This window comes from Endocarpon pusillum, assembly GCF_000464535.1.
Source record: "Endocarpon pusillum Z07020 unplaced genomic scaffold scaffold2075, whole genome shotgun sequence".
Lineage (NCBI taxonomy): Eukaryota > Fungi > Ascomycota > Eurotiomycetes > Verrucariales > Verrucariaceae > Endocarpon > Endocarpon pusillum.
The window spans coordinates 34,400-60,954 of record NW_006916134.1 but is presented as its reverse complement, the minus strand read 5'-3'; the positions used below and the strand labels follow the sequence as shown (position 1 = coordinate 60,954).

General features: G+C 50.3%; 5 protein-coding genes across 5 annotated transcripts; 4 read left to right on the top strand and 1 right to left on the bottom strand.

Moving 5' to 3' along the window:
- Positions 1–421: 421 nt before the first annotated feature.
- On the top strand, positions 422–6,806 carry EPUS_08372 (uncharacterized protein; the record flags this gene model as incomplete). Its single annotated transcript, XM_007803246.1, has 8 exons — positions 422–515; positions 632–715; positions 832–1,313; positions 1,360–4,504; positions 4,582–4,613; positions 4,667–4,903; positions 4,951–6,621; positions 6,699–6,806. 8 exons carry the CDS (start codon positions 422–424, stop codon positions 6,804–6,806), a joined length of 5,853 nt encoding a protein of 1,950 aa, XP_007801437.1.
- Positions 6,807–7,567: 761 nt separating this feature from the next.
- Positions 7,568–8,891, bottom strand: EPUS_08371 (Fructose-1,6-bisphosphatase; the record flags this gene model as incomplete). Its single annotated transcript, XM_007803245.1, has 4 exons — positions 7,568–7,723; positions 7,828–7,976; positions 8,031–8,695; positions 8,758–8,891. 4 exons carry the CDS (start codon positions 8,889–8,891, stop codon positions 7,568–7,570), a joined length of 1,104 nt encoding a protein of 367 aa, XP_007801436.1.
- Positions 8,892–14,432: 5,541 nt separating this feature from the next.
- Positions 14,433–16,361, top strand: EPUS_08370 (uncharacterized protein; the record flags this gene model as incomplete). Its single annotated transcript, XM_007803244.1, has 1 exon — positions 14,433–16,361. One exon carries the CDS (start codon positions 14,433–14,435, stop codon positions 16,359–16,361), a length of 1,929 nt encoding a protein of 642 aa, XP_007801435.1.
- A 2,799-nt stretch (positions 16,362–19,160) lies between these two features.
- Positions 19,161–21,074, top strand: EPUS_08369 (Serine/threonine-protein kinase bur1; the record flags this gene model as incomplete). The annotated part of the gene is made up of 1 exon (XM_007803243.1): positions 19,161–21,074. One exon carries the CDS (start codon positions 19,161–19,163, stop codon positions 21,072–21,074), a length of 1,914 nt encoding a protein of 637 aa, XP_007801434.1.
- Positions 21,075–24,873: 3,799 nt separating this feature from the next.
- Positions 24,874–26,539, top strand: EPUS_08368 (uncharacterized protein; the record flags this gene model as incomplete). Its single annotated transcript, XM_007803242.1, has 3 exons — positions 24,874–25,039; positions 25,098–25,634; positions 25,710–26,539. 3 exons carry the CDS (start codon positions 24,874–24,876, stop codon positions 26,537–26,539), a joined length of 1,533 nt encoding a protein of 510 aa, XP_007801433.1.
- Positions 26,540–26,555: the final 16 nt, after the last annotated feature.

Here is a 26,555-nt window from a genome sequence, read left to right as displayed (position 1 = left end):
GCCCGGCCTTTTTTTTGGCAGCGTCCTTAACTAGTGGCAGCCTCCTTCTCCACTGCATACTGCATATCTATGTAACCTTCGCTTACTCGACTTCCAAGCTCATCTCCAGCGCGTCAAAGCACCTGTCCCCCCCCTTCGCATTCCCAGTTGCTTCGATTCTTCACCTGCATCTACATCTACATCCGTGTAGAATCAGCGAGCCTTGACGAAGATGAGCTAGCCGGCACGTTAGTTACGCGCAGCTTCCTGGCCTTCTCTTTCCAGCTCGACTGCGCTTCTCCGTCATCTCGCAGCTACGCGAAAAGCCCATCCGTTTTCGAGGCCAAACAATTTCTTCCATTCGTCTCGCGTCTTCAGCCTTTGAAGCGTCACGCGATCGCACTTCAGTAGTACTGTCCTTCTCTGATCGCCCGAAATCAACATGTCTACATTTGGTGGCTTCTCCGGCTTTGGCCAGAGCAACAACCAGAATACAGGTGGTTTTGGCAGCACTAACAACAACTCTACCACGTCAGGTGAGCCACATTCTCCCGCTTCCATCAGCTTTTGTTCCCCTTCTACGCCACGGCGTACAATACATCACGCTGTGCGACTCCTCCTTGAATTCTGACATTTTCATCACCTCGAACAGGCTTCGGTTCGGGCTTTGGAACCTCATCTACGACAACAAATCCATTTGGAGGTGGCGGTGCTACAGGTGGCTTTGGGTCTGGAGGTAGGTCTGACCTTCCGCAACCACTATATACCGGTTCTGGCACAGTCTATGACGGCTCACTACAGCAAATTCGTATCACGGATGTCATGCTACGCCTACTAACGTCTCTTCTATAGGCGGTTTCGGTCCAAGCTCAGGCGGTACCTCGCTCTTCGGTCAAAGCAAACCAGGCTTTGGTGCCACAACATCGGCAGGCACTAGTCTATTCGGCAACACTGCGACCGCTGGCTCAGGCGGCTTCGGGACCGGGAGCAGCCCATTTGGTGGAACAACAGTTAATAGCAGTCCCTTTGGAGGCGGCAATACCGGAGGGGGCTTCTCCTTTGGGCAGTCCAAACCTGCCTTCGGAAGTGGAGGTGGGACGGGGCTGTTCGGGTCATCTAGCAGCGCTACTGGCACAACGGGCTTTGGAAACACTCAAACCAATCCATTTGGCCAGGCAGGTGTAGGGACGGCATTAGGACAAGGCGTACCGCCCAGTGAAGGCACTGCCATCACACCTTTTAATCCAACAAACGAGAAGGACCCAACGGGCAATGGGACGAACAGTTTTCAGAGCATCAACTTTATGCCAGCATACTCAAAGTACTCTTTCGAAGTAAGTCTACTGATCAATAAGCAGAGCGCTTCTGACGATTGCTTAGGAACTTCGCCTGGCAGATTACGACAAAGGCAGACGGTACGGAAACGGTAGTGGCCAGGCAGGAGGCTTTGGTGGGGGTGCATTCGGAGGAGGCACCTTCGGAGGACAAACTTCCACAGCGTTTGGTGGAACCGGAAGCAGCAATCCTTTTGGCGCAACAAGCTCTAGCGGAACCGGTTTTGGACAGACCTCTACCGGCGGCTTCGGCAGCGGCGGCTCCACCAGCTTTCTCAGCACGAACAAGCCGGCAGCTGGTGGGCTCTTCGGTGCACAATCCACCTCTACTACCTCTGGGGGACTGTTTGGTACAGCACCTCAAAGCACAACTTCAGGGTTTGGAAGTACAGGAGGCGCCTTTGGTCAAGCTGCAACCAGCTCGAATCCTTTCGGTGCCAGTCAAGCCCAAAGCAAGCCTGGCCTCTTCGGTGGCACCAGTGGTGGTCTTGGGAGCAGCACTACGGGAGGCGGCCTATTTGGTGGTGCTGGCTCGACTGGCTTTGGAGCTAACCAGTCAACGCAGGGCTCGAACCCTTTCAGTGCTTTTGGCACGCAAAACCAACAGGGTCAGCAAGCTCAAGATCAGAACAAAGCCGGAGGTCTCTTCGGAAGCGGAGGCTTTGGGACTACGCAAGCGTCCCAAGCACAGCCCTCTGGTGGTCTGTTTGGCGCAACTCAGCCTGCGACAGGTGGTGGTGGGCTCTTTGGCAGCGGTACGACAGGGCAAGGCTCGACTGGGTTTGGAGCAAGTGGTCAGAGTACTGGTGGAGGTCTTTTCGGTGGATCTGGCACGCAACAACAGAAGCCAAGTTTGTTTGGTGGAACCGGATCTTTTGGAGGTACGCAGAACCAAGGCACTGGCGGACTGTTCGGTGGAACTGGCACTACCTCCCAACCACAAGGAGGTGGGCTTTTCGGCGGGACTCCCGCAAACAATGCTGGTGGTCTGTTCAGCAACACCCAGCAGCAACAGAAGCCCAGTCTGTTCGGAACCAGCCAACCTAATCAACCCGCACAGAACAACAGTCTTTTTGGTGGGCAATCCACCAACAGCCTGTTCAATACCTCCCAACAGAGCCAACAGACAGCCCAACAACCTCAAGCGTTTCATTCTTCGCTTTTGGATGGCAATCCTTACGGGCAGTCCTCAATCTGGTCTGGGCTCCCGGAAGCCACACCACAGAACTCTGGGCCGCTTGTTACCCCTCTGTCTGCCAGCCAGCGCTTAAAGGAAAGCCAGATGAAAGCAATCCCATCTTTCAGGTTGTCCTCGTCCAAATTGATGACTCCTCCACGACGCTTAGGCTATGGCTTCACCTATTCCACTTATGGCAGTCCGAATAGTGCTGCAAGCACACCAAGCGGAGGAGGCTTGAGCAGTAGCATGTATGGCAGAAGCTTTACCGGCGGTAGTTTTGGCCGATCTATGGGTAAAAGCTTCTCTGCAAGCAATCTGCGGCAGCAATTTGCAGCAGATGGTGAAAGCGTCCTAAGTCCAGGTGCTTTTGCTCCTGGCAGCTCCAGATACTCGAGCGGAAGCATTCGGCGACTAACCATCGATCGCAACCTCAAGACGGATCTTTTCAGCCGTTCAGCTCCAGCTCAGCCGACTCTGCCAGCTCCATCAAGCAGCGCAAATCGTGTCGCGAATGGCGCCACGACCAGTGCCACGAATGGGGACAATACAAACAGTAACGGCACTACAGAACAGCCGAGCAAGCTCAAAAAGCGCGTCAGCTTCGATAAAGACGCAACTGGCGGCACACAGGATGGTTCCATAAATGGTGTGAATGGTGCCTTGGTCCGTACGGAAGATGAGAGTCCAGAGCCAAGTGCTGAAGAACAGGGATTCCTCCGATCCTCCCGACGAGGTAATCCAACCGATGGAAGTGCTTCCGCTCCTCCACAGATGGAGCAGGTTCGTGGCAACGAGCTGGCCGTTGTGCCTGAAGATCGTGAGACGGACAGTGTTGTCTCAAAAATGCGGCTGCCCAGCGATGCACCGGCCGCTGTTGATCCCAAACCTGGCGAATACTGGATGAAACCATCTCGAGGAGAGCTTTCCAAGATGCCCCGCGAGAGACTGCAGCATTTCAAGGGTTTCCAGGTTGGACGACAGGGATGTGGCTACGTCACATTCGAGGACGAGGTCGATCTTACCACAGTCCCTCTGGATGATCTGTTTGGGAAGATTGTTGAAATCAGAATCCGATCTATCTCAGTCTACTCCGACGCGCACAACAAACCACCGCGTGGTAAAGGACTTAATGTGCCCTCTACCATTCATTTGGAGAACTCGTGGCCTCGCGCTCGTGGTGCCCCTTCGTCTGCCACCAGTGGACCTTTATTTGACAGACACATTGCTCGGCTCAAGAAAATGCCAAACACGCAATACGTCAGCTACGACACTCAAACAGGAGTCTGGACCTTCCAGGTACCTCATTACACCCGCTACGGACTCGACTTTGATGACGAGGATGAAAGCGGCAACGAATCTCTTGACAGCGCGCTCAGCGACCTTCCGGAGGATATCACCGAGCCTGGTCAGACGTCTCGAGCTGAACATGCAGCTGACAGCATGATGGATGTCGATGGGCACACCACTGAAGATTCTTCGCCGGAAGAGGACACCTTCGAATTCAGAAAGACGAGCGTACCGGGCGACTTCGACCGCCATTCTGCCATTGACTACCATCAGGACGAATCTGCTCTGGATGATGTTGCCGCGAGTGGAGTCTCGGGCTCTGACAAGTCATACGAATCAGATGAACAAGACTCAGGCGAGGAGATGAACATGGCTGGATCCTTTCCGCAACCAATGCATCCGACTGATGCCCTGGACACTCCGGCTAAGTCGGCGATGAAAACCAGCCAACACCCATGGGACACACCCGGTCGGCCTTTGATTGATCTCGATGGTGATTGGGCAGAGCAGCTGCAACGCACTATCAGTCCTCGTAAGCAGAATCGAGAAGCACTGCGGGAAGTCCAGGGAAATGTGCTCCTGCACCGAGTCAGCTCACCCACGAAACAACAGACTGTCAACAAGCAGAACGAAATCCGAACGAATATCGATCTAATGAATTCCTTGTTCGGTCAGCATGAGGAACGGATGGCTTTGAGCAGGCAGAAGATTGAAGGAGAACATGGTATTGAGGTTTGATTCCCTTCCCAATTGCTTTTGATGAACATGACGAGTCGGACAATGTACCAATGTGAAGTCCAGTGTTTACCGGGTCAGACGTTGAGCCCATTCATGTATGTAGGTAGCTAATCAAATGAACAAATTGCTGAATACTTTTCTCTGCTAGTATCCCTATGCCAAACGTGCTAAGACATTCGACGCGAACGCTGAGATGACTAGCCCGGACCAGAAGTGGCATAACTCTTTTCCCGTGAAGTGGACACCCACTGGATCACTGCTTCACGCTTGGGAGGGTCTATCCCCTGCCACGGCAGAGCATGCCTGGACATGGCGCGACACCAACCTCAACATCAGCCGGAAAAGAGACATCGTTGAGAGTTCTCTGATTGGCGACGGTCGAACAGTGGGTAAGCCATCCCTGAGGTGCTATTGAATACTGACCTCAGCCAGTCTTACAACAATTCTGAATGGGGGTGGCACAATGCAAAGATCACCGTCGCTGATGATGTTCCGTTGGCAAAGCAGAAACCTCTAAAGTTTTCAACATTCTGCGAGCAGATTACGCAGCGTGACCAGCAGGTAGGTCAGACCGACGAATCCAAATCGGAACTAGACATCTACGAACTCGCCCATGTCCTGTTTGACAAGTATGACGACAAATTCTCCAAGGGTCTGAATCCATCGCAGAAGAGCAAATTTGCGGAACGAATCCGAAAAGACAGGTTGTCAGAGTTCTGGGCTGCTTTGATTCAAGAAAAGCATGCAGAGCAGCTGCAGAGCACTCCGAGTGAAGAAAATGCCATCGCCTTACTCACTGCACACCAGATCCATGATGCTTGTCACCGGCTCTCTGACCTAGGCAGTCCTCGTCTGTCAATAATGATCGCTCAGCTCGACGCCGCTGATGAGCAGTTTCAGTCGGACATGGCAGGACAACTTCAAGCATGGCGAGATCAGAACATGGTCTCAGAGATGAGCGAGCCGATTCGCGCCTTGTATGAGCTGCTTGCAGGCAACACAACAATCTCGGAGGGGAAGTCTCAGGGCCCCCTCGAAAATCGTGCATCAACCTTTTCCATCTCCGAACGATTCAACCTCGACTGGACGCAAGCGTTCGGCATGTGTCTATGGTACGGTAAAGCCAAGAATGGAAATATAGAAGATGCTGTAAAAGAGTTCGCCGAGAAGTTGGCAAGCAAGCAAGAATCCGCTGTGCCTTTCCCAGATGGGGGGAGTGGTGGCGAGCAACAACACCCTCTTTGGGTACTCCTACAGCTCTATGCCGCCACCAAAGGAGCGCAAGAAGATGCCCCTACCCTCCCACAAGCTCTTGCACCGCTAACCCGCGCCTTCGATAACCGCATTCCGTTTCAGCTCTACCACGCCCTCGTCGCGAACATACCCAGTCTTCCCATCTCTTCCGAATTAGCAGACAAACTGGCAATTGACCTCTCTTTCCAGCTCTCTGCTTCATCCTTCCCCCTTGGCGCCATCTTTGCCTTGATGCACATCTCGGAACCCCACATCCGCGAATACCACATCCGAGATGTCCTTATCCGCCATGCTGCCACATTACCCCAAATGCTCGACCGCAAAGCCGCCGAGATCGACAAACAGTGGCAGATCCTGATCGAAAAACTCAAGATACCCGCGACGTGGATATGCAGAGCCAAAGCGTTCTACTTCCGTGCCATACATCAGAGTCTCAATGAGTTGAGGTATCTGCTCCTAGCACAAGAATGGGTTGAGGCGCATGAATGTCTCTGTCGCAGGGTTGCGCCACGAGCCGTCATAGAAGAAGACTGGGATGTCATCAAGGTGATGGTGGGGCAGTTTGGAAACCAAATCAAAGAGCGGGTACAGGATTGGGGTACTGGTGGTGGCATGTACGAGGATTTCGTGATATTGATCGATTCAGAGAATAGCACGATAGAGACTAGGGAAGGGAGTCAGGAAAGAGAAGCGAGGATCAAGAGGCTGCAATCTGCGCTGGAGGAGGTAGGCAGGACGTTCAAGAAGAGGGGCAGCAATCTCACGGCGGGAGGATTAGAGGAATTGGAACAGAGGGTTGCGTGTCAGGAAATGGCGAGGAGAGTTGCGGATTTGGTTGCGCGGGACCAGGTACGAGCCAACCACTTCTCTATCAACTCTGAGTTTTCTGGCAAGATCTAGCGATTGGCTGACTTCTTCTCAAACAGAAACAGAGCAGCCTTCTTGAACTGCCACTCACGGCGGATGCGAAACTCGGTCACGCGACGGAGTTGGCCCGACGACATTACCGTGCTGTTATGGCGACAGCTCGTTAAGGACTGATGTATTTTGCCGGGGCATACAGCCCATGGTCATTAAGGTCCCGGCGACAAAGCTCTCCCTTCTTCGAGATACTATGCCCCTCAAGACGAAAACCTCCGAAGCTGAAGAAAAAGTTCGGCTCAAACGCAAAGAACAGAACAGAATAGCAGAAGAGATCATAGCATAACACATGCCCCAGGAAGGAGATCGGGAACGAAGCTACTTGGTTTTAATGCAGCCAAGTTCTCTCCTTGAGCTTCCTCCGTGACAGTCGTCTCTCCCTTCCTACGAGCAAGAACCTACTATGTGATGCCATAATACCCGGATTCCCCCAGCCACGGTTCCCATCACCTTCGTGTAGAGATTTAAGCCTTCTCGTTATTTAGTGCACAATCCTCAGTTCCAATGGCGCCACTTCATCCGGAATCAGGCTCACTCATCATTGGGAATTGTATTGATCCCAGCACGCGCGAGGAAGGTGAATGATTATGACATGGCTACTTGGAATTCGGGAAGAGAAGATGTGAATATCTGGTCGGAATGCAGTAGAAACCTTGGAAGTAGGCTGGACTGGCTCTAGGATTGCATGATATATATGCTTAGGCAGCTGCATGTGAATGTTTACATTGAATGACCACTTCTATCGACTTTAACTTCCATATTCCTGCCACGGAGATGCTAAGCAGAATGCCGCCGCCGCCACCACGCTTCCTTCTCATCCCATGCACAATCCTCCCCAAGACCACCCTCACGTTTTGCTCTCACCCAGTACGACTCACTTGTGCGCCTCGATCACCTTCTGCACCTCATCATAACTACCCAAGAAGATTCCACTTCGATCGTGAATATGCTCGGGCTGGACTTCCAGCATGCGCGCCATCTTGCCGTCGACGGCTTGACCGCCGGCATTCTCAAAGACCATGGCCATTGGCTGGGCAAAAAGGTTAGTCGATATAATGTACGATTCGACAGTTGGCAGAGCGGAGCGAATGGGACAGATTGCATAGAGCAAGACGCCTGATTGGTAAGACTCACAGCGCATTCATATAAAATCCTCAGTTTCCCCTTGGGAGACTTCTTGTCGGTAGGGTAGGCGAATATGCCCCCATAGAGGAGGGTTCGGTAGGCGTCTGCTACCATACTGCCTGTAATGATATACCAAGTATCAGCCAATTCTTTTGCTCCTAAGGCAGATTTTTTGGATAGAGTGGCTACCGAGATAGAAGAAGGTGACCTACCGATATACCTCCCAGAGTATGGCTTCCCGCTTTCCTCTACAGGATACTTTAAACTTTCAAAATACTTCTTCGTATTGTCTTCCCAGTACAAACTGTTTCCCTCGTTCACACTGTATATGGCCCTCTTCTTTGGTATCTTCATGTCTGGATGCGTCAAGATGAACTCGCCCAACGCGGCATCCAGGGTGAACCCATTCACGTTTCCTCCCTTCATCGTTATCACCAACTGAGCCGAAGCACCGTACATGGTGAAACCAGCCGCAAGCAGCTCGGTCCCTGGCATCAATAGGTCGTTCTTCGTCACTTTCTTCCCAGCACCAACACATCTATCCGGTAGCTTGAAGATTCCAAAAATCGTCCCAACACTGACACCAGCATCCAGGTTCGAGCTACCGTCGATGGGATCGCAGGCAACTGCATATCTTGCATTTGGATGTTCGTCAAAAATGATGGCTTCTTCCTCTTCTTCGCTAACGACCATTCGAACACGGCCAGAACCGCGCATGGATGCAATAAAGATGTCATTGCCAATGACATCAAGCTTCTTCTGATCATCACCGGTCGTGTTTGAGGATCCGGCCAGACCAGACAGGTTCGCAAGACTGGCACGTCGAATCCAGTATGCAATCGACTTGAAGGAGAATTGGAGGGCGTGGAAGAGAAGACTGCATGGCGAGATTAGCAGGAGGCGTACTGAAGCGGTTGGAGAGAGTGTGATAGTCCGTACGTGAAATCTCCTGTGGCTTCTTTATGTTTGGCTTGTTCCTCGGTAAGGAATCTGGTGAGAGTGACGATATCGGTCTTGACCTGCTCGTTCGAAGTGGGAGGATGAGTCGTGCCGTGGGCGCCATTGGTTGCCATGATTGTGATGCTTCGATGGTTGTTTGATGCTTTGCTAAAAGAAGGGAGGTGATCAATTTTCGTACAAGTCAAGTATTGTCACACGTAACAATCTCGGCAGAAGGGAAGGTCGGCCACCACAGAATTGGCTGGAGTCGGCAACGTAGTTGGAGAAGTTGAGACTAAGGAAAAAAAGGATGAGAAAAAGACAATTCCACGCCAAAGAACAGAAAAAAACAGAAAAGAAATAGGACATCTACAAGGAGCTTGTGGTGAAGCAGTGATTTTTGAGGTCAGCCCTCGGGACATCCATTGATTGCGAGCATATGCAACGGCATGACACCCTCTAATGTTGGCTTCTTGTCTCCGCATTTTCATGTGCTCCACCAGAAGTTCCCCGCAGAAAAGTGAGAGAGCGAGAGAGAGAGAGAGCGCGCCTTGGCAATCAGGAGAAGAATCACCCGGTTTCTCCCGTCCATCCAAGTCCGGCTTGCTGCTTACCCGACTGACCGACGGCATCGGAAGACGATGTGACACTCGCGAGAGCATGACTGCTGCTCATTTGCCGTGATTCATCTTCAACATCTTCAAAATCTTCCAAATCTTTATGGAAGCTGCCACAAAATAGAACCTCTATTGGGTGGCTGTGGCCCAGTCAGGCCGAAAGTCGTTCAGTCGGCTGGGAAAGCCTGAGGCCTGTCCCTTTCTTTGGATTGCCCCAGCATTCAAGGGGGCATATCGAGCGGTTGCTCTCATCTCGGTTTGCTTTTTTTTCTCTCTTTTTGTTCTAGTGGCGAAGACAGAAAAAGCCTGGCCAATAGAGGACCATGGCCGGAAAAAGGAATGGTTACGGAAGTACGTTGTGTCGTCTATTGGAAGGAAATATGGTAAATCAGGCAGACTCAGAGCCGATCATACATCAACGTGGGCATTTGAAACTGCTGCAGCAGACGGGTCGCCATCGGCTCACTATCTGAGTCCACCTGGTCATTTACAAAAGAGATAAAGCCGCGATGACCACAGCTCAACCCCAGGGGTCTCGCCTTCTGGACTAAACAACAGGAAATCGATGAACCACAATAGCAAGATGGTAAATCACAACTCTACGTTAACAGCACCCAAATCCCAAAAGAAGGGCTCGACGTAAATACAACACTCATGATTTGAGACCTTGGTCTTGCTCGCTGTATATTGCGAAATTCTTGCACAAAACTTAATGGTTGTAGGGAGTTGATACCCGCCGCTCGGTCGCACAGATATGGCTCGCAAGGACTAAATAAATAGACTCATGAGATATTTTCTTTAGATTCTTCTTGATTGAATAAAGTGTGAATCAAAGCATTCTAAGCAGGCTCACTAGGATCTAATAATGCTGAACTTGGACATGTCAACCAGTTACGAAGTTAACAACAGCGAAAACTTAGAGTGCTTAGTTTGTTCAGTAGAACCGTGAGTTTTGTTCAAGGGCTACAATCGAAATCTCAACGAACCAGCCTTGGACTCTATCTTGAGAGCGTCCGACGGGCAATGAATCCTTTGCATGTATGGCATCGATATCTCTGCTGAAGTCCTGGATTGTCACAAGCCCCAGGTAGAACATCTACTCGCAACCACCAGACTACCAATCCCAACCCAGGATCGTCATTCACGTTAAAGGCGTGCCCAGTGCTTACAATTAAAGTGATTCTCTCTGCACCGTCCGTACGGGTTTACTCCTTAGCATCTTATGCAAGTGCATGGCTCAGTGAGTCTCCTCCGTCATCAAACTTTTGATCGGTATATATCAAGGGTGGTAGCTCCGGCTGGGCTCGTACGTTAAGGCAGGTGATATTCCACCGTGTACTCTTGACATTCAATCCGTACGCTGTGGTGTGGTCTACGGAAGGCAGGAACTTCTGTGAAATGGGAAATATCAATCAATTTGGTTCCATTGCACTGTCGAAATAAGGCAACAAAAGGCATGGGAACCAGCGTGACGGGAGGCATCGGTTTGGCGGCATCTTGCGGAAAGCTTGCGCACCCCTCAGATGTTAGGAAGCTCATAGCTGGTAAATATTGGACTGTGGGACGTAAGGTCATGATGATGAATCAGTACATATTCAGCGTCAGGAAGTCCCAAAGAGGAAGAATAGTGTAGGCAATTCTGGATATTCAATAATGCGTATTTATAAATCCATTTCGACGTAAGAGGGATTTGGAATTCCCAACGCCACAGTGAGGTCGTGAGTCGACGCACCTCCCAGTTGCATGAATAAATCGCATTTCGCTGCTTTCTTATAAGCGAGTCGAAAAAGAATCACGCCGTTGTCCCATATTGCCATAAGTACTTATGTTGTCACACTCTATTTGTTCCTCGAAGAACAATCCACATCCAAATCACATGTGTTGTTCAGCCGCATTCTTCCTCTTTCTTCAAAGGCGAAGATTTTTCACTCTCACCGCTGCTTAAATGTATCAGCTCATTCTCCTCTTGCAGTAGTTAGTTAGCTTTAGGCTGTCATATTGAAAAGATTTGAGCCAAGCTTCCTCACCGCTGCTGCCATGAAGATGAACCTGCATTAGGTATATCGCTGGCTTCTAAGGTGAAATATCTGCTGGCTAGCCAGCGGCCGAACTCTGAAGGGCTCAAGGACTCAAGGCCTGGAACCTTCCGCTGATGCCGCTTTGGTGCAGCTTCAAATTGAAAGGAAGAAGAACTGTTGGAGGATGAGTTCACACATGATTCATGAACATCATAGGATACACTCAATCAAACGTGTACGACTAACACTGGCAGAACATTACCTAACAAGCTTTATTCTCACCTATAATTGACCAAAATCGACATTTTTAGCACAACATGCCCATAGGCTATTCTGGTTTCAGATATATTGCGAGGCGTCCGCCAGAACGGACTTGAAACTCTATGCTGTACCTAACTAGCAACAGCGTGAGTGGTGCTGTGGCGGACAATAACTTGATTCCAGTGAAATGTTGTACGACAAGTCACTGCCTCCAATAAATCATGGTAACTATACTTTCCTTGCAGCTTACGGGGTATATTCTGCATACTACTCGCTTGTATGTCGGTGGTTGTGGGTACCCAGGGCGTCTATTAGATGGATGATCTACACAAAGTCGAACACGCAATATGGACCTCAGAAAACAAAAGTGAACCTTGCTCGCTGCAGCGACTGGGCGGCAACTCCCATTAACAGCGGCAATGACGTTGACCTTGGTAGAAGATTGGTTGGTCGAGGAGAGGACTTGTCAAACCGTTGCGCATTAGTTCGCAGGTTGTGTTACTCTGTAACGGAAGTAGTAGCGGGTATGACAAGTGTAAAGCTCTGAGAACTTCAACGACCAGAGCTCGTGTTTATTGATTGATGCTATTGTTATTTCATTCTTTTGCATGAAGAATGTCTACGTTTGCGTTGGAGAGAAGATGCTCGTTGACACAAGCAGTGGCCAGAAGATTCGATCTCATTCGACAAGCGGCGCTTTGCAAGCAGATGACATGTAAGCCACTAACTAGCAATGGTTCGATGAAACATGACATGATGCTTGTTCACGTCAGTGGAGTTGTGCTTTCTTCAGGGTCCTCGAGCACAGGGGCTGGTTGCAGGAAGGCGGGGCAAGCCCGCACTTCACTCCTTCAAACCAGGTGTGATGATAGGAGGAGTGCACGTTAGGCGTGGGACCTGGGACCTGGGACCTTGCTTTGTTTGTCAACAACGCTGTCGAGAATTTCCCAGGCAGTCCGAGTCTCGAGCTGCCCGCTTCGCATTGTTGCTAATTCGAACCAATCAGCATTCATGCCACGACCATTGAGCATGATTGTTACTGGTTGTCGGAGTCGCTTTTCAAACAGACCATACATAGCAGCATGTTCGCCACAGACACCTTACCACATGAGTCGAAGAAAGAAATAGTAAGTCACATTACTTTGTCATGGGGCCTGATGACTGGAGTGCTAATCCTTTGTCCATTCCAGGCGGTATGTTAGTCAGAGACAGGCCGATTCCAGAATCGAGAAATCTCCCCAAGATGGCCTCGTGATCATTGTTTACTTCTATTGATCTAACTTGTCTGAGACTGAGCTGTGTCTGCTTCAGAAATGAGATGGGATAGCTTCATGCGTCTAAAATGGAGGGCGGCAGATGGGCGGATGATTGGCTGACGGCATGATTCGATGAGATTCTACCAGTTTGGAATGCTGCCCCACATCTTCCCATTCAAGCCAAGGGCGACTCAAGGGCCCCGGCGGCGTACGCAACCAATACTGCTCTGCCCCGTGCCCAGTTCCTAGCTGCTCTCCTCGTCCCCACTGCAGCGCCTCTCCCCTTGTCCAGAGCTCGTTTCGGTGTTGGGCGAACCTGCCCGTTGAACGCTCGCCCAGTCTCTGTACCACCCGTCTGCATCACCATCCCAACCCCATTCCTGCTTCTAATCCTTCTTATCTCCCACCTCCCTCCACTACAGACAAAGACAATTGCAATGTAATTTGGATCAAGTCACGTTCATAGCTCTCCACCTTAATTGCACTTTGTCCATCGTCACTCTCTCCTTTCCTGCCTCCTTCTCCAACCTACCGCCCCCATCTAATCTGTTCCGACCATCATCGCTCCTTCATTCCTGGCGTTACCGGGCGAACCCAAGTCCTCTCACCCAAAGTCCTCAAACATCCGCCCCTTCAACCATTTTTCCAGCACTATTCTCATCCTCAAACGTCCAGCCATCTCAATTGTATCGAAAGCAGCTGGACAAGCGGCGGGAAGCTTACTGTTCCTGAGTCCTGACAGCTTGGTTGAGTCATTGTTATGATTCAGTAGCTCATCAACATTATTCGGCTGCTCTCATTGCTACTCGACTGTTGGAATCACTGGTACTTGTCGAGCTCACAAAGACGCCTTGGTACGCACCAACGGGTTGCCACTTCATTGCTGGCCGACTTCGTCTGCCTGCTTTGTCTTGTGACCCGACCCGCCTACGCCTGCCAAAATACTCGTCATCCTCCTCCGCCTTTCACGAACCGGACACGTATACAAACTTCACTTCTCTCTTTCTACCACGCCATTCAAAGCCGACTGCCATCTTCGTCCAGCTCCCCAACATTCGTTCCACTCTACTATTTCCTTTTCGAGCTGTCTAGCAATGACGTTATAACTGCCACTCCTTTGCATACGCTGTTCACACAGCATTACGACTTGCTGTTTCACCCTGCCAGACTTAAAGAATTTCATATGTTCCTAGATAAACGACCGGCTGCCTCTATGAGCATCTGAACCTACGACCAGGAGTTTCTGCGTTTCTTCTCTTGGTGTTGAACGGTTTTTGGGGCATCGGCGGTTCTATGCTTGGTGTCACTGAACGAGGTACTTTGATATTTTGTTGAGCAAACCTCGGCGATCCTCATCTTCGTGTCCATACTTGTACCACGGCTTTGCACACGAGTATACTGCTTTCTGAGCGCTTCCTCATTCAAAAGTTCCTCTTCGGCGCAGAATCGTTCTAAGCTACTCGCATATCGCCATTTCGATCTCGAAAGCCTACCCTATCACTCAAGAGCACCCTCATCCCGCAATGGAATGCATGAAAGACTCCTTTGTCAAAGGACAACTCCTTGACGGCCGTTTTCGAACAGTAGCGCCCCTCAACCATGGCTCCTTCGGCATGGTCTTCCTGGGTGAGGATCTGAAGACTGGGAGAGAAGTTGCCATCAAATGCTCGTCCAAGCAGATGAACGCTGATGGGGCTGTTCCTCAATCACCCGACGACGAGGAACTGTATTGCCATCAAGTACTCAGGCACGATCACCTGGTCAATCTCCTGCACCACTTCGAGACTGGAGCACACACCTATCTCGTCTTAGAGTATTGCTCGCAAGGTGATCTCTACGAAGCTATCCGCTTAGGCCGTGGACCATTGGAGACGGAGCACGTCCGTGATTTCATGCTACAACTTGTTAGCGCGGTTGAGTACATGCATTCCCAAGGACTCTATCACCGTGACATTAAACCGGAGAACATTTTTCTGACCCAGGACGGTTGCATGAAACTCGGCGATTTTGGCTTAGCAACAAGAGCGACCTGGTCGTATGAATATTGTGTCGGTAGCGATCGATATATGGCTCCTGAGCAATATGATCCGGCCGGCACGGGGTACTCCCCTTGCAAAGCTGACATCTGGTCAATCGGGATCTGCTTGCTGAATATCTTGTTCTCACGGAACCCTTTTATCACCCCCACGGAGTCAGACCTCCTTTTCGCCGATTTCCGACGTGATCGCCAATCTCTTTTCGACGTTTTCCCCAACATGTCGCAAGATACCTTTGAAATTCTAACGCATGCTCTGGCCATTGATCCGGAGAAACGAAGCCTATCTGCCGTACGCGATGCCATTGTGAGAACCGTCTCCTTCACTACGGATGACGAAAGCCTGGACGATTTTTGTACCGAAGAACGAGACTTTGTCCGGGCAAGCGCGAATCGCGAGCCTTTGCGCACCCCTTCTATCCAAAGTCCTGTACTCAATCAAGCCGACTCTTTCCCCTGGGCAAAGGTTCTGCGTTCCAGCCCGCCACCAAAGGCTCGCCAGCTCTCAGCCATACCAGATACGGAAAGCTATGAAGAAGATCTCTTTCCCGGTTCCGAAAAGGGTCTAACCTCGTCCTGGTTTACCGGTTACCACAACACGCCATCCATGGCTTCAGTTCTGGACTCTGGCCTTGGTGCGTCTGTCAAGTCTACGGCGATTCGCAGACCAGAAAAACGCTACCCTCCCAAGTCTGATCCTGTGCAGATAACTGGTTCACTTCCTGCCCGTGCCCCAGCAAAGTTGATTCCCTCAATGTCAACGGTCTTTGGCAAAAAGGACGACGGCGTTTCAAAGAGCTGGAGTGACCTGTGGGATGAAGAGGCTGAGGAGTCTGAACAGGAAGATTTGGCAATGAGACAACGTCGAGAACAGAACTCTCGTAGCTTTAGCCATGACAGCGAGGATGATGATGTGACTATACGCCTTGGCGAGCATCCCGCACGACCTGTCGTTCTCGGCGAGAAAAGCCATTCTGCGAACAATATTCGGTTGTCCGACTTCAAATCTGCTGTACCCATTGGACACTCGAGCCATACGGACGAGAATGGATCTTTTGTTGCTGCGGATTCAAGACCTTTGAAGCATGCACCTGGAAAGCATACTTCAGCTGACAAATGGGCCGTTTTAGGCAACAAGCGGCGTAATTATCAACCTGCGAAAGATAGCTTGCCAGCAGCACCAAAGAAGCGGTCAATGACCATGAGCCGACGCAAGGATTGGGGGTTGGGTTCTTCTGGTTACGATTATGGGGTTCCACACAAGCGTGGCAGTCGCGGTCCTCAGCACGCACGGCCTGTTTGGTTGGACCAGGACTGGCGTCGTGATCAACATCCTTTGTCTCAGCACAGACCCGTCTACGATAGTGCTGATGACGATCTTGAGTGGGTTGGGGGGTGGCATGCCTTCCACTTGTAGTTCTTTGGGTGAATACTCTGTGTTTCTCTACCCTCGTTTTGTCTACTCTGGTGCCTTGACGCCGATAACCATTCTTAATACTTTTAAGGTGTCAAGGGCTGTACAACATTTTCACAGGCATTGCGTGGTAAGGTTGGTGGCACTCTAGAGAAGGCAGCAGTGGGCGCTTTGAGAACTCGCATTCCCATTGCTTCAAAACAGTTGAGATCCTGGCATGGTAATGTCAGGATTCATTTAGCTAGTCTGAAACAATGGATGTTACCTGCTCACAAAGAATTCTCCCCTTTTTGCATCGGCCAGTGGGCATTCTTAAATTGACCTTGTCCGTGTAGGTTGTGGACTATCCCCCTAGCATCCGTATTGACAAAAGTTTATTGATGGCCAGCGAGATTCGAGCTTCTGACGGGCTCCTGTTAAATGCAATTGGGGTTGCCCCAATATAGGTGCAGCTCAGTGCAAGCCAGCTCTCAATACTCCGTAATAGCTCATGAACCATGGTTCCAGCTGCAGCTATCTCAACTCTTTTCATTTCCTCTTCCTGATGATTCATTTCTAGCTCTATCTTCTGCTCAGTACCCAGGGCTCACCCCCAAGATATTGTGATCGTGGGAACTGGCCTTGCTGATACAGTCTCGAGTTGCCTGCTGAAGACATTCTTCAACGATTTGCTGTCCGGTTAGATGTGTATCCTCACAGATCTCGAATGGCGATTTGATTAGAACGGCTTGCCAAAAGCGGTAATCTGGTTTGGCATCTGGTTCTCAGCTTTCACATCGCGCGCATTTGGACAAATCCGGGTCTTTAGAAGAAAAAAAATGGACGGAATATGCGGTCTACAAAAGTACTTTACAAGAGACCACTGACTTTCGAGGCAACGTCAGTCATTCAATTGCTATACAGGGTCGGTATTCGCGTCTTGAAAGCTTCCCTAGGGGTTCTGGTATGAAATATTTCTGTTTCCTCAACTCCCAACGACAAGGCACGTTGAGCTAGGTAGAGGTCATGATGCGATACACATATGCATAGAAGGCCGACCTTAGACGTGGGAAATCGAATCCGGCTCTCCGGTATGGGCAGAGCTAGTCTGAATGTAAAGCTCGCTACTGATATTGTTCGGCTATGGACGACTCTAAGTGCCAATCTATCTCGCAGAGCTCTTCCCCCAATCCAGGATCATGGCATTTTCCCACTGGTGCACGCAGGAAGTATTCATCGGGGTCGATGCGAAGATTAAAGAGTCATAAAGTCGGTTGTAGTAATGGGGAATGCTGTGAACTATAAATTCGACGGAGTCGGTTCAATCGAACTTTTCCAGCACATGAAAAGCCACAAGCTTCTCATGGCGAAAGCCGGGAGGGCGCCGAAACATCATGGCAAGCTCTATGTCCACATCTTCTAGCACGCTGCATCGCCCCAGGATATCAACGATGGCTGGATGAACACATATTTCTTCACTGTAGGGGCCATGTCGTCAGTCGATCTATTTGTACTTCTTTCCAGACGATACCATGCTGACTAGGTAATGATGGGTCAGTGGGAAGTATTGTGCGCGCACGTGTGAAGGTTGAGTGAAGCAGATGAACGCGAGTAAGAATAATATGTTCCCCCATCTTGAGGAGACAATCGGTAGAGGACACTGCGACGTGATTCTTATCACTGCTAGATCTTCTACATGGCATGCGCTGAGCTATTGCTTGAGAAGAAGGGGACTGTTGGGGCGTGTGCCATTATCTGTTCATAAAGAAATAAGAGGTAATGAATCAACTACTGGACGATTGTTGTCAGCATAGATAGTACAAATACAATTGCCCACGCCATCAATTCTCCCTAGGGCTGTATCTGAAGAAGTTGTAGTTCTTTGATTCATTCCTGGCCCAGTGCCATGTCGGTATGTACATCCAGCAGGATTGCAACACTTCAGCCTGCGTCCTCAACCGATAGCACCCCTCCGTTCAATGATCCCACGGGTGCTTCCATCCGAAGAGAGCAGGCCCGTCTTTCTTCGCTCGGTACATTAGCTGTCGAAGTATCAGTTACTCGTCAGACGGTCTCGGGAGTGTTCGTGACTGACAAAGAACCACATGCTGGCGCCTAATGCTGTGGCAGCGAAGCGATAGAGAGGTCGAGCGGGCTTGATGTGGGTGACTGGATGGTTGGGATACTGCGGTCCTGCCATTGCGAAGCTGTCGGAAGATCAAATATCTTAGTTACAAGGTGGAGCTTTATATTTTCAGGGGCAGAGCTTACTCTGTGGGGTAGGGTAAGAGGGTGGCGGTGGAAGTGGTGACAATCACTGGGTGATGTGGAAGATCTTACTTATCGCGGGCAATCTGAGTTGATGGGTTGTAACCTTGAATTCTACGCTCTTCGCGCATAAAATCGCGCGTTGAATACACAACACAATCAGATTTCTGGAAGTCCAGGCATATCTATCTGCTGGGGCGTTTTTATCAGTTTCTTGAATATGCTGAAGGTCTCGCACATTCAATCCTTCACTTGACCACGCAGTCCAAGTGCAGTCGCTGACAAATTCGCGATCGGACCGTTCACTTTACACCATTCTCCCGCCTTGAATCTCCTTTCAGTACAAACAGTGCTCATTACTTAGCCCTCAAATGATATCTCGATGAAACTTAGAATCGCATATTTTCTTTCTCAGGCTCCCGCGGCTTGATCGACCAAGCAAGCTTTCCTTACACGACATCCATCTGAAGACTTCCTTACCAAAGTTTCACTTTCTCACCAACAGCACGATTGACCCATCGCAGCTCCTCTTCATGACCTTATCGAGGAGTGGTGATGGCACAGGCGGGAGGAATACCGTCAAAGGTGCCTCTTGAGCGCACTGACGATGGCAGATTGAGGTTCCGTGGTTGCTCGCGAATACAGGATTACGACTTCCTGGGCAAATTGGGGGAGGGAACATTCGGAGAGGTCTCGAAAGCACGGTCAAAGAGAACAGGAGCAGTTGTTGCGTTGAAGAAGATATTGATGCACAACGAGAAGGATGGATTTCCCATCACAGCTTTACGAGAGATCAAACTCCTCAAACAGCTCGACCATGTCAACATACTCAAACTAGAGGAGATGGCGGTGGAGAGGAGCAAAGACCCGAAGAAGAAGCCGAGCATGTTTATGGTGACACCCTACATGGACCACGACCTGTCAGGACTTCTCGAGAATCCTTCAGTGCACTTTACAGAGCCACAGATCAAATGCTACATGATACAGCTTTTGGAAGGATGCAAATACCTCCACGAGAACAAGATCCTTCACCGAGATATGAAAGCAGCCAATCTGCTGATCAATAACAACGGCATACTTCAAATTGCTGACTTTGGATTGGCTCGACCGTATGACGATGAGCCACCTAAGGAAGGGCATGGTGGAGGCGAAGCCACCCGAGACTATACATGTCTTGTTGTCACTCGTTGGTACCGTCCACCAGAACTTCTGCTCCAACTCCGTCGTTACACTACCGCCATTGACATGTGGGGCGTCGGTTGCGTGTTCGGGGAGATGTTTAAAGGACGGCCAATACTTGCCGGCAACAGTGATCTCAACCAGGCGCAGCAAATCTTTGAGCTAGTCGGCTCACCTAACGATGACAATATGCCTGGTTGGTCAGAGCTGCCTGGATGTGAGGGAGTCAAGGAGTTCGAGTTCAGACGAGGCAATCTTCCGACTGTTTTCCGTGAACAAGGATCTCTAGCAATCTCATTGCTCAGCGAGCTGCTCAAGCTAGATTGGAGAAAAAGAGTGAACGCTATTGATGCATTGAAGCATCCTTATTTCCACTCACCACCGTTCCCTGCCCGACCCGGTGATCTTCCGCAATTTGAAGACTCCCACGAGCTCGACCGGCGAAAGTTCCGAGGCCAGAAGCAGGCTTTACCACCGGCGCCGGCTGGTGGTTCTGTCGGTATGGGTCCTAATGGTCAGTGGGCCGAAAATGGCAGACCTCCGCCTAACATTCAAAGAGGTCGTGGGCACCAGCCTTACCAAAATGGGCAAGGACATCATCATCGACCTCCTCCACCCTACTCTCGTCCGTACCAGCCAGGCCCTGATATTGATACTTATAGGCGGCCAACTTTGCATCCAGACCCAAGTCTGCCACTGCCTCCGAAGCCACCTCCTGCTCTAGATCAGAGTGGTGCTTTCCGAAACAACAATCGTGTGCTGGTTGATCCACAATACAATGGTGGGTATCGAAACGACACCAGAGGCCCCGGCATCATGGATCAAAGACGGGATCGAAGCGGAGGCGGAGCAGCATATGGTGGCGATAGAAGACGAGTACCTGAAGTTGCCAAAGTTGACACATACATTCCCAACTACTCGAACGTACCCGAGCGTGCAGCTCCACGCAGAGATGAGCCGCCGCCTTCGAGAGACGGATATCCGCCGCGGGAATCTCTGCCCTTTGCGAGAGACAGCATCCCACCTTCGCGTGAAGCATATATTCCATCACGAGAGCACCACCTTCTACCACCAAGAGACCCGACGTATCCTCTACGGGACGATCTCCCTCCGCCGCGACGAGAAGACGACCACAGACGAGATGGCCTGCCCTACGAGCGAGGCAGGTATGAGGACGGGAGAAAAGATGCTGGAGGCTATGATCGCCGAAGAAGCAGAAGCCCTAGGGGTAGAGACTGGGATCGACCGCCGATGCGAGAGAGGGATTCGGGTGATAGATATCGTAGATGATGTTCAGGATAATTGTCGGCTTCTTGTGTCCGTCTGGCCTTGATCTGCTCTTTTAGCGAGGCGTCCGGGATTGGTCTTCAAGGCTTCAATGACCGCTCTAATCAAATAAGATCGCTAAAGAGGTCATCAATTGCATTACCTTTCTTACACTTCTTCCTTGGTCTGGCGTGTGACTTGACGCTTTGGACCTCTTGCTCTGCCGTCGTCCCCTGTACCATGTTGACCTTTAGTAGCCACCTATTTACCTCGCTGTCACGAGGTCGGTCTGCTCTGCTATTTGAAATCAGCTCCTTGACCTCCTTGCCAGTCTGTCTGAACCCGTCAGTGGCCCTCAATTCCTCTCCGATGCTTCTCCTCTCTACAAGATTTCCCATATCTTCCACACACTCTCTTGGCACAAGCTCACCAGCGTCTTGTCCCGTCTGTCGGACACTAGAAGCGAGCAGCGACTTCAATTTGATTTCCATGCCAAGTGCTTGCTGCTCGGTTTTAGGCAGTCCAAGAATTTTTCCCACCCTAGCAAGCACTGCAGTGAGCACCACTCCAAGCGTGGAGAACTGAGTATCTGCCACCAGTGTGCTAAAAGCCCTGACTCACAGAGGAGGAGATCAGCACCAGAGCGAAGAGCTGCCCTTGCCGGCCCCATGCAAGAAGCTAGGCCGGTCAAGAACTTCAAAATGGGAAAAGATGGCCAGGGTTCGATCCACTTACAGCCATGCCCCCGGTATCATAACCTCCCTCACCCATCGCTCCAGATGCTCCTTCTCTTTCTCCTCCTCCCTCCTTATCCACCCTCTGCCCTCAAAAGCCAACAACTTCTTGATCGATCGCCGCAGCAGCCCAACCCATTTCCACCATTTCTGCAAACGATGCTGATTCTTGTTGCGAACATAGATTAGATGTAACTGGTGATTGACCTCACGAAGCTCACTGTTACGGGGCGTGGAATCTGACTCAGGGAGTCTTCTTGTATCGAGCATGCTTCTTGAAATTTTCCTGTGCTTATGCGGTGGCATCATTGTGGCGCCGAGACAAGGATGTAGTTGAGACAAAAGTCTTCGTCCTCGATTTAATCACCAAAAGCGCCAAGGAATGGGGAAGAGGTTGCAATGATACATAACAGCTGTTGAAGCATTCAATGTTCACAAACACAGAAAAGTCCAGTGGTGTGATCGTATATTTCCCGGATGTTAATGACTTGATAGAGATCAGTCCTTAATAGACTGCTTGAACGGTTTATCGAGCCAGGGGCGGTCTGCAACATGGTAAGCACTCTGACCAAGTGCTGCTGGTAGTAGAGTAGATTCAGCGAGCATATCAATAGAGACTACTGCCAGCTTGTCATTCTATGGTTACGATGTGACTTCTTCCCTTCTAAGATCTTTGAGGGCTAAGGATGAAGGCTGAGGATGACGTAGAGCGGAAACGCGTTGATTTCACTTTTCTCTACTCTGTACGCGTAACTTACTAAGATTTGGCCTACACGAATGATTCCTTCAACAAGGCGAGCCTGACATTATGTTAGAATAAATTCACGGTTTTTTATTTTCTTATTTTCTGCCTGGCCGTGGAGTGTTGCAATGTCGTACTACAGCCAAAAGCGAACGCGCTCAATAACCACAAGATCTCACGAACCAATCTACTTTTCCCAGCAGCGAAACGTCCACGAACCGGTGATTCGATGTCTCAGCATATCTGTCTGGTCTATCCTGCATAAATCACTCCCAACTGAGATCCCTCAGCTCGTCTTTTCCGCCTCCCTCAATGGCAATCTCCTTAGAGCAGCTCCCAAGATTACTGCAAAGCTCTCCGGAAGCAGGAATATTTGCAGGACGGCATTCTTTGTAGCATTTTTATCATCCGCATATCCTTGAGCTTCGAGACGCTTCAAGTTTGACTACCTCTTCCCTGACCTAGAAATTCCCATCTCAGGTTGGCAGGTACGATCATGTCAGAAGATTGTCCTAGAGAGTAACTAGCTGGTGCACGTTTGAGTGGTTCAAAAGCATTACGATCCCAGCTCTTGCAGAGCTCGTAACAAGAAAACGATCATTTCCGTCTATCTGTCAATGAAATAGTATGGGAGATACCTTCCATCAAACGCTTGCGTCCCAAAAATTCCACTATCTGGGAATGTCTTGAGGCTCCAATGCTGGATGCAATTTCAAAATGCCAACTTGATCTTCTTCAAGAGCTCCTTGAAATCAACTACTTCTTTTGGCCAGAGGATGCTCCATTCAAGCTTTCCCCTCGAGTTTTTGTTGCTGCCGCACGATCAGACGATATGCAGGCTCTTTACCTTCTCTTTCAGATTGATCCCACGTCCTTGCCATGGAGTGAGAAAAATCTTCAGTCAGTAGCAAGAGATCCCCAAGAACATGGCGATAATTTAGAAGAGCACTGTTCTCAGATGCAGCAGCAAAGCCGCCATCTGAAAGCGCGTGGCAAGATTTACAGTGAGTAAGAGCTCAGACGTGCCGCAAAGAGCGTCTCCTTTGGGAAATACATGCAAGATTAGGACAATGCCATTACGCATTATTTCCGGACAGGATGTCTCATGATGAACAGCAATCGGTTATCGCCTAGTACTTCGTACGCACTCGGAGGACGCGCGTTCACGATATTTATGAATATAAACTCTTTGGATCCGAGAACGACGGCGGATTATCAGTAGATGAACCCGAGCATATCTGCGAAATGGCAGCTAGCGTGAAAGCAGACGACTCTGACCGCAGCGATGGAGCATGGTGGGACGAGTCTGATATCAATTCCTGGTCAGATGGAGATGGTTTGGATATACTGGACGATGAAGAGGCATTCTTTGATGACGAACAACCACACCACAGAGGCTACCAAGTGGGGTTGACTGGGCTTCTATCCTGATAATGAGGGGAGATGAATGGCTCGTCCGCGCTCAACGGAAAGAGGACTATCCCTCTATGATGCCTTGATACTGTGCATGCGAAAGCTCGGCAGGATTTTGAGAACTACTGTTGCTCACAACGTAGCCGGCCGATTGCTGATTTTGAAGATGGATATGACCAGTAACTTGTAATAGTAGAAGCTTAGATTAATGAAGTGACCTCGCTATATTGACAGATTTGCTTTCTCCTTACACAGCGATAATTCGTTTGAGACCGCCAACACTAGAGAACGTCAACATTAACAAATCCATGCCTGCATCGTACTATACATTTCATCTGATGCAATTTGGTACTTGCGGATGCGGTATCCAATTGACGCTGAGCAGCAGCAATTCTTAAACCATCGCAACACTTTCACAACGCACAGGACCTACCTTCAATTTCTATCGAAGAATAAGTACTAGAATTGAAGCAGCTAAGGAAGGACGCGCGAAAAGCTCTGAGTGTGCTTGAGGAGAAGTTAGACGTACTTGTAACTCCACATTAACCAACCGCCGAAGCGATGAAAGGCATTTATAGAATACTTCAAAGTTGTCATATGCAGGTGGTGACCCTGAACGGCTCCATCATGCAGTCTGCCTTCTAGCCCACGCGGTGCGGTGCGCAGATCTGCACAGCAACCCCACAAACCAAGCGCCCGCGGTGGTTGGAGAGGACTACTAATCCCTAAATGCCTGCGGTGCACTTGATTGGCTTCAGAGAACTTTCCAAACGTGTACAGTTTCAGTGAGACAATCCTTAATGGCTTCTACTGCGCTGCAACAGTCAAATGCTGCTCGCTTCCCAGCTGGAGTGGGGGCTTCTGGGCTGACGCAGCCTTGAACTACTTAATCGCAATCTTGCGACTCCTTCCCTCTGTTCCAAGTCTTTGAACCATGTCACTGGTGCCTCCACACCCCGCTGCTTATGGGCCTCCACCGCCTCGCGCTTCTGCTGCTCCCTTCGTACCTCCTCCCCCTCCGGGATATGGGCAAAGCGGCTCGCCATATGTGGCCTCATCGTCGGTAGGCCCGCGGAAACGACTGATCGCAACATGCGACGGTACATTTCGATGGTCTCGGTTTGCAATTCAAGGAGCTGACATAGGTCTCTGCTACAGGAACATGGCTCGATGCGGACAGTGGCCTCAGGAATGGTCACCGACAACCTCCTTCGAACGTGTCGCACTTTGGCTGGGCTGTAAAGGACACATCTTCTGACGGCATACCACAAGTGGTCCATTACCAAGCTGGAGTCGGCACATCGGGTGGCATACTCAGTCGAGTCGTAGGAGGGACAACAGGAGAAGGGCTGGAGGAAAATGTACGCGAAACGTATTCCTTCCTGGCAATCAACTACCGCGAGGGTGACGAGATTTTCCTCCTGGGCTTCAGTAGAGGGGCGTGGACGGCGAGAAGTGTTGCTGGAATGATTGGTGCGCTTGGTCTGCTGACCAGGCAGGGTCTGCCCATGTTTCCAGAAATATACATGGATTTCGAGCGCAGATCAGACCTCAAATACATACCTCGCTGGCCGGATGTACCATTCCCAGACAAGCCATCCTTCGACGACCCCGCATATGTCGCAGAGCTTCAGCGTAGAGGGTTGACGAGGACGAATATTCCAATCAAGGCCGTTGGAGTGTGGGACACTGTGGGTAAGTAATTTGTTCTTATTTCTGCGTGCATAACCAACAAAGTCCCATCATCTTGAGCGCTGACCACCTCTTAAGGAAGTTTGGGCATTCCGGTCCCCCTCCCTGGTATTTTCGGAAGACTGGGAAATGGAAGACTGTCGAAAGAGTACAGCTTTTACGACACATCACTGCAGGAGTGTATCGAAAATGCATTTCAAGCTCTTGCGCTTGACGAGGAGCGAGCCCCTTTCGCGCCAGCGCTGTGGGAGAAACCGAGAAGATCCACGACAAATCTCAAGCAAGTTTGGTTCCCTGGCGTGCATTCAAATGTGGGAGGTGGGTACGATGATGCAGATCTTGCAAACATTACACTCGCGTGGATGATGTCGAGGATGGAACCATTCATTGACTTCCGGCCAGACTACATGATGCAGCTTTACCAAAAGAACAAACAGCACTACCGGGCTAGTGGACAGAGGTCGAGACAATGGTCGTTTGGTGAGATTCCTGACAGCATGATGGGCATTTACGCTCTTGCTGGGAAGCGGACAAGGACGCCTGGCAATTACTTTCGAACCGACCCACACAACGGCAGAACGACATCGAAACGGCTGAAGAACACGAACGAGTATATACATGCCTCGGTGAGATCACGAGTAGGATTAGGCGGCCCTGGCGTGCAGGATAGGGGAAGATACGATTGTAAAGCCTTGAAAGACTGGAGTTTCGAGCTTGACCCTCAGAGCGCTGACGCTAAAGAGCCCATGGTTGTGTGGAAGAACATGTCAGGCCGGAAGGAGGGCCAGATGGTTATTCCAGAAGCTGCGTTGCTTGAGACCGAAAGACGACTGCTAGAAATGAGTTCTAAGGTCGAGGATTACGTTTTGGATATGAGAGAACCACGAAAGTCACGAAGCAGACGATGAAGGCCAAACCAAGGAG